A 9427-nucleotide genomic window follows, 5' to 3' on the forward strand; every position below is an offset into this window, starting at 1 on the left:
ACAGCGCTGTGATCTAGAAATCATCCTCTCCATTTTACAGATGAGAAAGTCAAGGCTACTAGTTACTAGTAAAGTAACTAGCCCAATGGCACAGTCGGTTTTGTCTGACTCCAGGTTTGTCTGACTTCAGTGACCCTGGCGTAGCAAACAGCCACATGCTACTGTTTACACTGAAATTAATGAAAATTAACTAAAATTTTTAGTTCAGTTCCTCCATCACACCATCCCCATTTCGAGTGCTCGATCCCCAGATGTGCCTGGTGGCTGCCATATTAGACAACACAGCCTCGCTCAGAGTACCTGTATCATTGCAGAAAGTTCTGTTGGACAGAGCTGCCTTACAGCTGGGTAACTCTCACAGTACCGTTAAGATTGCACTGGAAGAAACTAAACTCGAGGCGAGGAGGCCACTTGTCACAGTCCAGCTTGCATGTGAGAGGGGTTGGAGGACAGGCGTGAGACCCCCGAGTGTGAGAGAGGGAGCAGGGCGGCTGTTGAAGGTGACTCTGAGGCTTGGGGACGGGAACGGGGGCTGTTCATGCAGAGCACAGATAAGGGCAGAGTCCAAGGCTGGACTTGGCTTTTGCAGCATATGAAAAAGGCTGCTGACATAGAAGTCAGAGCATGTTTAGACCTGGGAGAAAACTAAGGCCCAGAGAGCTTAGATGACTTTTCCAAGGTAACGGAGCTGGGTAGAGGCTCTTCCACTGGACCACACTACTCAGAAGAAAGCTCTTAAGGGCTTTTCTGGGTCTTTTATTACATCCCTGTGATCCCCCTCTTCAGATCCCTAAAAACACAGCCTGTGAATTTGTTTCAGCACAAAAACTTTCCATTTATTTACGAGAGTTTGCCTCATTTCCTGTTAGTGCCAGGGCCCAGGGCTCAGCAGGTGCATCCAAGAACTGAGCAGCTGCGAGGCCTACACTGGCCAGCCAAGGGTAGCGTGGAGCACGCCCAAGCTTACCGTGTGTTGACTGTTACCCAAGCAAGGGGGGAAAAGTAGGCAAGCTTCTCCACTTTAAAGGCCTTCCTTGGCAGGCTGCAATTCTTAATAGACATTGCTTTGGCAAGCCTCCAGAGCGGTTACCACCAGTGAGTGTGCTCAAAGTGGTGACGACAAACAGTTATGATAATAAACCCAATCATAACATTTCCAAGTACCCATCACGAGTTATTAGAACGAGACTGTACGGCGGACATTCCCGTCCACCTTTCATAGGTTACAACGGTACTTAACACACTCACAGAGCCCTTAAGCACTATTCCAAACATTGAATCCCCACAATAACTCTATGCAGTGATACTAGTATCATCATCCCCATTTGATGGATGAGGACACTGAGTCACGGAGCAGTGAAGTAACTTTCCGAGTGTCGTACGGCTGGTTAGGGACCGAGCTGGGATGGGAGTGTGCGGTAGAACATACTTGAGGCCCGGGTGCAGAGCTCGGCCCTTTCCCATAGGGGGCAACTCCCTGTGAGTTTGCCTCCACCCTGTGCATGCCTGTGACCCCTGCTGCTGGGCTGCAGCTGTCCCTACCCCTCAGGGACTCCCCCACTGCCATTAGCCCCCCTAGAAGAGTTTCCCCAGAGGGCATGATGATCACATTAGCAGCAAGCCCTCGGTTTCATCATCCTTTCAGGTTGAAGAGAAGCTTCGGCAGGATTCCAGAAGGAAATTGCTTCAGCTGAAAGAAATGAGGAACAGAGCAAACCTCATTAAAGCCAATTTGGAAAGGGCAGTAGGTCAGGTAGGCGTGCTGCAGAGCCCCTTCACGGGCCCATGCTCTCCACGGAATCCCGCACCCAAGCGGCCGGCAGGGATGAATGAGGAGGAAGACGGCCTGCCTTAGTTCACCCGCTTATTTTCTATACGAAGAAGTGTCTAGAAAGAACTAGAGCTGAGATTCTATCTAGATCTAGAGTCTGAGCTTTTAACCACGATGCTCTACTACTTCGCTATTAGTTACTAAGCTAAGCATCATTTTTCTGTGTTTTGAAGAAAGTTTCGTGAACCTTTGTCCCGCCCCCAAAGGTAGTGGAAATGACTCCTGTGTTAGTCCTGTCCCCCATCAGCTGCAGTTCCCCTTCCCCTCATTTCAGATGAAGATCAACAGTTCTCGGGAAACTCAGCAGTATTTGCTGCAAGAAGAGTTACAGCAGCATCTGGCAGAGAAGGAGAAGCTGACCGAGGAAAGACCGCAGCAAGAGGAGAAGCTGAAAGCCAGAGTCAAGCGGCTAATGGCAGAGGAATCGGTAAGGTGGTCCCCGTCCTTCTCTTTACTACTGGAAACTGATGAAATGGGCTTTCCTATGAGAAACAGAGGGCATGTACTTAGATGGAGGAATCTCAGCAACTCCTTGTTGGGAACTAAATTAATTAAAGAGGGTGAATGATGTAGGAGGAATTAACATGAAGCTTGAATCCTAAAACTCAGAGATCAACTTGAAGATCAACTTGAAGAGGCAAGGTTATTGAAATGTCTAGAAATGGTACTTTGTTTATATACCGCAGCTGATTTTATTGATACAAATCCCAGTCGTTACTGCGGCTCCTGGTTTGTGTCTAAGTGTGTGCAAGACCAACCAATAGTATTTCAGTCTTTCTCTTCATGCATATCAGGGGAAACACATGGCCAAAACTGCTACTTACTTTTCCAGAAACCAGCCAATTAGAGGATACTTTACAGTGGCACCTCTCAACTCAAAGGTGTCCACGGATCATATGGGGATGTTGTTGAAATGCAGATTGTGACTCAGCAGGTCTCGGGTGGGGGGAGCCTGGGATTCTGCATTTCTGAACAGCTCCCAGCTGGTACCGATAGCACAGCTCTGCAGACTACATTTTCAGCCACAAAGTCTGAGAAGAAGGTTTTCCCCAAGTTGGCCGATAAGAACCACCTGGGGCTTCCCTGGTGGCGCAGTGCGTTGAGAGTCTGCCTGCCGATGCAGGGGACACCGGTTCATGCCTCGGTCCGGGAGGATCCCACATGCCGCGGAGCAGCTGGGCCCGTGAGCCATGGCCACTGAGCCTGCGTGTCCGGAGCCTGTGCTCCGCAACCGGAGAGGCCACAAGAGTGAGAGGCCCACGTAACGCAGAAAAAAAATAAATAAATAAAAGCCCCTCCAGGGACTTCCCTGGTGTTCCAGTTATTAAGACTCTGTGCTTCCGCTGCAGGGGGCGCGGTTTCGATCCCCGGTCAGGGAACTAAGATCCCGCATGCCTCATGGTGCAGGCAAAAAAAAAAAGCCCCTCCAGGAGCAAATTTGATGTGATTGTTCAGAGATGAGACCAGAATGACAACAAGTGGAAACCCAAGCTTAGAAGAACATTAGAAGAAAAAAAGAAATAAAACATGGGGAGGGAACATAGGGGGGATCTCTTATTTATAATGATGCTAAGTAGGTAGGAAAGTTGGAAATCTTCCTAGATGTGACTTTGTATTCGAAATGAAATTTTTAAATTCCTTCTCTGCTGAAGCCCTGTAATGATATTTTCCAAGGTACTAAGTAAGTGACAGGGTTTCTGCTAATCCATGATTTGTTCATGTTTCTTCAAATACAAGAGAGTGAGATTGTGATCACTGATAAAGCTGCTGTCCTCACCATTCTGGCCACAGGAGCAGTCCTTCAGTGATCTAGGAGCCAAGTGCAAAGGGTCCCGACATGAGGAAGTCATTCAGTGTCAGAAAAAGGCCTTATCTGAGCTTCGTGCGCGAATTAAAGAACTTGAGAAGGCCAGCTTGTCAAGTAAGTTTCCTCCTGCTTAGTCATCCCTCTGTGCTGAGAACCATGGGCCCCAGACTTGAGGGTTCACTTTAGGGACTAACCAATTTGCCAGGACCACCATCTTCTATCCCCATCATTTCATAACTAAAAAAACATAGTTATAAAAAAAAGATGGGCAGGAAAAAAAATAGATGTGTAGGCATGAGCTCAGAGTCAAGAGCAGGCCTTGATATTAAATAAACAGGATTTCATGAAAAACTCAGAACCTTGTCCTTCTTTTTCTTATTTCACTGTGGCCCAGTGGAAACTTTTTCATAGACGCATGCTGTGCAAGGAGCAACCTTGGGGAACTTCCCAGGATAAATACCCTGTTTAGAGGGAATAGGGCTTTCAAGAAACCAAGCTTGCTGCTGGGTGGAGCCCTGGGCTAGGACACAGAAGCCTGGGTTCAAGTCCATCCTCACACCTGTGGCCGAAGGTTCCCCCTCAGTGCCCCCGCCCTGGGAGGCTGCAGCCTCATATGAGCTGTGTGGCCTTGGACAAGTCATGTCACCTCTCTGGGCCTCGATGCCTCACCTGCCAAGGGAGGATGGTGAGCTAATTAGTACTGGCCTGGGGTAAGTGTCCAGTAAATAGCAGCTGTGACTTTTACATGCAGTAACTTCTTCCTGAGCCTTTCTTTTGAGTGTAAATTATTTCTTTTATAGATCACAAGGACCACATGGATGAATCATTTCTAGACTTAAAGACCCTCGGGATGGAAAAAAATGTTCGGAAAATATTGGATGCAAAACCTGACTTGCCAACTTTTTCAAGAGTAGAGATCCGAACGGTAACCAAAGAAACTTTGTCTCTGCATTGACTGACACGTGGGGAGGGTGGGCATGAGGACAGACACGAGCCGTGTGCCCTGGCACCACTGTATACATCATTGGTTCGAGGCCAGGTCCTCCCTGATGGGCTAACACCTGTATGGACTGGTTGGTGCCTGGCCGTACCAGTGATCCAATGTTTGAATAGAAAGGCGGCTTCCCATCGTGTACAGCATGATATAACATTGCACTGATGCTGGCCCGGACAATCTCTGGGCCCTCCTTTTCACATCACATGTTATATTCTGCAGAAAAGATTCAACAAGCTAATGTACAACATTATGTCATGAGCTTGCCTAACATTTGCTTTTTGCTATAAACTGAAAAACATGAACACATAAAGGGCAGCAGAAGGGAGCCATGATGATTAAGAAGACACAAGTTCTAGAATCAGAGACCTGTGTCCTAATCCCAGCTCTGCAAGCTCTGTGACCTTGGGCAGCCTCCTAACCTTTCTGGGACTTCAATTTCCCAGCTGTAAAATGATGATGGAAAAATTAAAGGAGATCATTATGTAAAGTGCTTATCCCAGTGCCTAGCTCATAGCGAGCACTTTAATAGATGATAGTTATTATTGTCAAACAGTATTTAAAGAGTATTATCCAAGAAAACCTTCCTTTCTTAGGGAGCATAGTTTGTGTTTTCCAGGATTTTCAGAAGTAATTTGATTGTTAGGTTGAAGGTGCCCTGTATCCTAAATGGATGTTTGATCGGGTGTTTGATTGACACATGACAGTGGACAGCTCTGATCAGCGTGGCTTGCTGCGGCAGCTGGTCTAAACCAGCTTTGGGAAAACATAATAAAGCCATCCTCTCTGTACCAGCATTTTCTCCTACAATTTTTCTAGACATTTGCTCACACTTCTAGAGATGTGAGTCTTCAGAAATGTGTTGGTTTTCCTGATAAAATCGAACCTTCCTTCTCTGAGGCTGGGAGTGGAGGGACCGTCTCCAGGTGGGGAGCTCAGCTGGATCTCATGTCCTGATGGTCCTGCTTCCAAGATTGACCTTCCCCTTGGCAACAAGCCCTCATTCCACCACTGACACCACAGAGCAGGAAACCTCCTAACTCTCAATCCTCCAAGGTTGGCAGTAATTAAACGAAAGAGCAGGAGGAAGAATAGCTGACATCTGTGAACTGCTTACTGTGTGCCAGGCGTTGAGCTCAGCCGGCTCCATGCCTTATGTCATTGAACCATCGTAGCAGCCTTGTGTCATAGTTACTATTATTGTCCCCATTTAACAGATAAGAAAAAGTAAGGCTTCAGGAGGTCAAGTACCTCACCCAAGGTCACAGAATAATGATTGAAGACACACCAGGGGTGTGTCCCTGGTGGTGTGTCTGCTAGCCTGCAGAGACCGGGTGGGGACTGCGTGCTTGGATCCTGTAGCCCAGGCTCTTCCTTAGTGACCCTCCCCTCAGGAAAAGAGGGGGCGTCTGGAGAGGTACAGAGGATGCAGCTCAGGGTAGCTGAAGACACTGAGCAGCATCTCAGGTTCTTTTTGCAGCAGATCTGCCCGGTTTATTCTCATCTTCAGATACCCTCTTTTATTCTCATCTCCATAGATACATAGACAAATATGTCCACTCTTGTCTATCACAGTCACTTGGGGGCCTTTATATTTTTGTAGTTGTTTTTTTTAAAATCTCAGAGGTTTTCAGGGTAGTGCCAACAAATGCTAGGGCTAAGAGATGCTCATGGCAAGCATTAAAAGCCAATTTATTTTTTAAGGAGTCTTATTATGGTTATTTGTGGTCGTTCAGATCAGGTCCCCTATTCAGTCTGGTGGCCTTTCCATGCAGTCAGTTGGGCTTCCAACAGCCAGCTGGCTGGTTGGGGTCTTAGGGAGATGCAGCTGCAAACACTATCTGCATTGTCTCTGGAAAGGTTCTGAAGGGATGCCCACCCACCAGGTTCCAGAGCTAGGAGAAGGTTGGGCCAAATTTTGTGAGGGTATGGTTTCTGCTGCACAGAAATGAGATTCCTTTAATAAAAAGGAGGGAGGCTATTTTCCACTTAACCTTCATTCGTTCATTCCACAAACATGCCCACTATGCACCACTCGGTGCCAGGTGCCATGCTGGGCACAAGGAGGGAGATAGTGAGCAAAAGCCGCATGGTCCCCATTTTTCTGGAGCTTGTCTTCTCAACATCAGCGGTACTGATTTTTTGAGCCAGGTAACTCTTTGTTTGGGAGACTGCCCTATGCATCGTGGGGTGTTTAGCAGCATCCTTGTCCTCTACCCACTAGACGCCAGCAGCAATTATGACAACCACAAATGTGCCCAGGCATTGCTAAATGTCCTGGAGGGGGTAGGGTGGACAGAGTCACCCCCGGTTGAGAACCACTGGCCTAAAGGGAAGACAGACGAGACGGTGGCCAAAGAACGGCATAAGTGATGCATCATTTCAAAGGCAGTCGTGCTCTGAAGGGGTAGGAACACAGTCATATAGAAAGCAGTTCACAGAGTCAGACTGGATTTAAAACCAACTCTCTTGGCATGGACATATATACACACACACGCTACCAAAGGTAAAATAGATAGCTAGTGGGAAGCAGCTGCATCGCACAGGGAGAGCAGGTCGGTGCTGTGTGTCTACCTAGAGGGGTGGGATAGGGAGGGTGGGAGGGAGACGCAAGAGGCAGGGGATATGGGGATATATGGATACGTATAGGTGATTCACTTTTTGATACAGCAGAAACGAACATACACCATTGTATAGCAATTATACTCCAATAAAGATGATATAAAAAATCAACTCTCTCAAATTATTTTTTCCAGTTCTTGCATTATTCTTTGGGTTATTCTTCTGGATGTAGAAAATCATAATGGAATGCCAAGTGAGTTTTTTTCTTTTGTTTTATTTCAGCCTCAAAATGGCCTTTCCAGCCCAGGGTCCATCATGGCCACTGAGAAGTTAGGGAAAACGGATGTGGCTGAGGCTTTAGATCTTAGTGAAAAGCTGGTAGGTATACCCAGCATCAGTCCCCTCCTGTCCAAACCTGTGTGCCCTGCAGATAGTTTAAAACCAACGCCACATACATGTTTAGTTGTTACAGTAGCTCCACGAGACCCATCTCCTATCCCAGCATGGGCTGGAAATTGCAGAGCCCAATTCCTTGGAAGACTGGGTAGTAAGAATGAATGTTTATGTCTGTTGTCATTCCCCCTCCCCACTTCCCCCCAATTCTCAAAAAGGCATAGTGTAAATGGATGCGGGGGAAAATGAAAGTCCTACTAAAAGCCCCAAATGCACTCATTTGCAAAGCATGTGTTTCTTCTCTGCAACTGCAGAAAATGAATGAAACAGAATTAGACGTTTGCCTCCTCAAAGTGGCCACCAGCGGTCTTGGGCCAGGCCTCTTACCTGTGAAACGCTTTCTCGTAGTACTTGGATATGAGCAAAACCCTCGGGACTATGCTGAACATCAAAGATATGTCAGGTCACGTGTCCATGAAACACCTCTCCCCAAAAGAGAGGGAGAGAGTCCACCAGCTTCGACAAAGAGACCTGTACCTGGTGTTTGATAAGATCACCCTACTCAAGAACCAGCTGCAGAGGAAAGAGGAGCTTTTGAGACGATACGAGAAGGACATTGAACAGCTCAAGTATGGCCCGTGTCCCCGGCAAAAGGCCCAGGCCTCCATTCTCCAGGCTAAACCTCGGGGCAGCTGCAGACCCGTAGGGACCAGGACAAGAGGACAGAGGCCTGGGTGTGGAGGGGGGAGGCGGGATGGTGACTCAGGGCCTGATGGACCCAAGTCTCTGGGCAAGAAAGCAGCAGTTAGAGTACCCTACTGTTAAGGAATAAGGTGCACCTTTTATAAATGTGTCTGATGTTTCACCATGTGTGTGCTTTTCATAATTCCATCCTATTTTCAGTAGTATCCGTTCCCCCACCCTCTCTGGGAAATTGGGAGGGGCTGGTAGCATAACCTGTGCCCCCTTCATGCTGCACGTCCACAGCCAATGGGCTATTTATTCTGCCCTCTAGTCCCCACATCTTCAGCCTTCCCCCAACTTGTAAGGAAACCGCGAAGCCAAGCGTATATGGAAGTGTTCTGAGGATCTCCCAGGTCGGGAGCATTGGTGGTGAGTGAGAAAGCTGAGGAGAAAAGAGACTTTGTCTCTCCTGTGTGCTCAGGCAGAGCAAAGTGTCGGTTCAGATGTACCAGTCACAGGTGGCAAAGCTGAAGGACATCTTCAGAGAGGCCGAAGAAAAGGCGCCGCTGAAGGAGGCCCTGGCGCACATGGAAGAGCGGCTGCACCAGGAGAAGAGGGTCACCAGGGCGATCAGGCAGCAGAAGGTGAGAGGTCCCTGCTCGGAGCAGAGCCTCTGAGGCTGCCCCTCAGCTCCCTTTAGAAACAGCCAACTGAGGTCCCAGTGGGATCCAGGCAGCACAGAATGCATTCGCTCATTGCAAAGGAAGGTGGCAGAATAGCTTTAGCGTTAGGCAGACTTAGGTTTAGACTCTTGTTCTGCCATTTACTGTGTGGCTTCAGGCAGCTTTTTTTTTTAACATCTTTATTGGAGTATAATTGCTTTACAGTGTGGTGTTCGTTTCTGCTGTATAACAAAGTGAATCAGCTATATGCATACGTATATCCTCACATCCCTCCCTCTTGTGTCTCCCTCCCACCCTCCTTATCCCACCCCTCTAGATGGTCGCAAAGCACTGAGCTGATCTCCCTGTGCCATGCAGCTGCTTCCCACTAGCTATCTGTTTTACATTTGGTAGTGTATATATGTCCATGCCACTCTCTCACTTCGTCCCAGCTTACCCTTCCCCCTCCCCATGTCCTCAAGTCCATTCTCTAC

At 47.9% G+C, this 9427-nt stretch overlaps 1 protein-coding gene across 1 annotated transcript in view; it reads left to right on the forward strand.

Moving 5' to 3' along the window:
• Window positions 1-8948, forward strand: part of LOC309808890 (forkhead-associated domain-containing protein 1-like) — a gene marked incomplete at both ends in the record, with an annotated part of 80267 nt that extends 71319 nt beyond the window's left edge. Inside the window, 6 exons of the mRNA XM_082629462.1 lie at window positions 1646-1747; window positions 3629-3752; window positions 4439-4563; window positions 7477-7572; window positions 7996-8216; window positions 8753-8948. Coding sequence (XP_082485588.1) covers window positions 1646-1747; window positions 3629-3752; window positions 4439-4563; window positions 7477-7572; window positions 7996-8216; window positions 8753-8948 — 864 coding nt within the window. The remainder of the gene's footprint in view (window positions 1-1645; window positions 1748-3628; window positions 3753-4438; window positions 4564-7476; window positions 7573-7995; window positions 8217-8752) is intronic.
• Window positions 8949-9427: the final 479 nt, after the last annotated feature.

The sequence above is a fragment of the Mesoplodon mirus genome, assembly GCF_964341445.2.
Source record: "Mesoplodon mirus genome assembly, chromosome: 7".
Classification (NCBI taxonomy): domain Eukaryota; kingdom Metazoa; phylum Chordata; class Mammalia; order Artiodactyla; family Ziphiidae; genus Mesoplodon; species Mesoplodon mirus.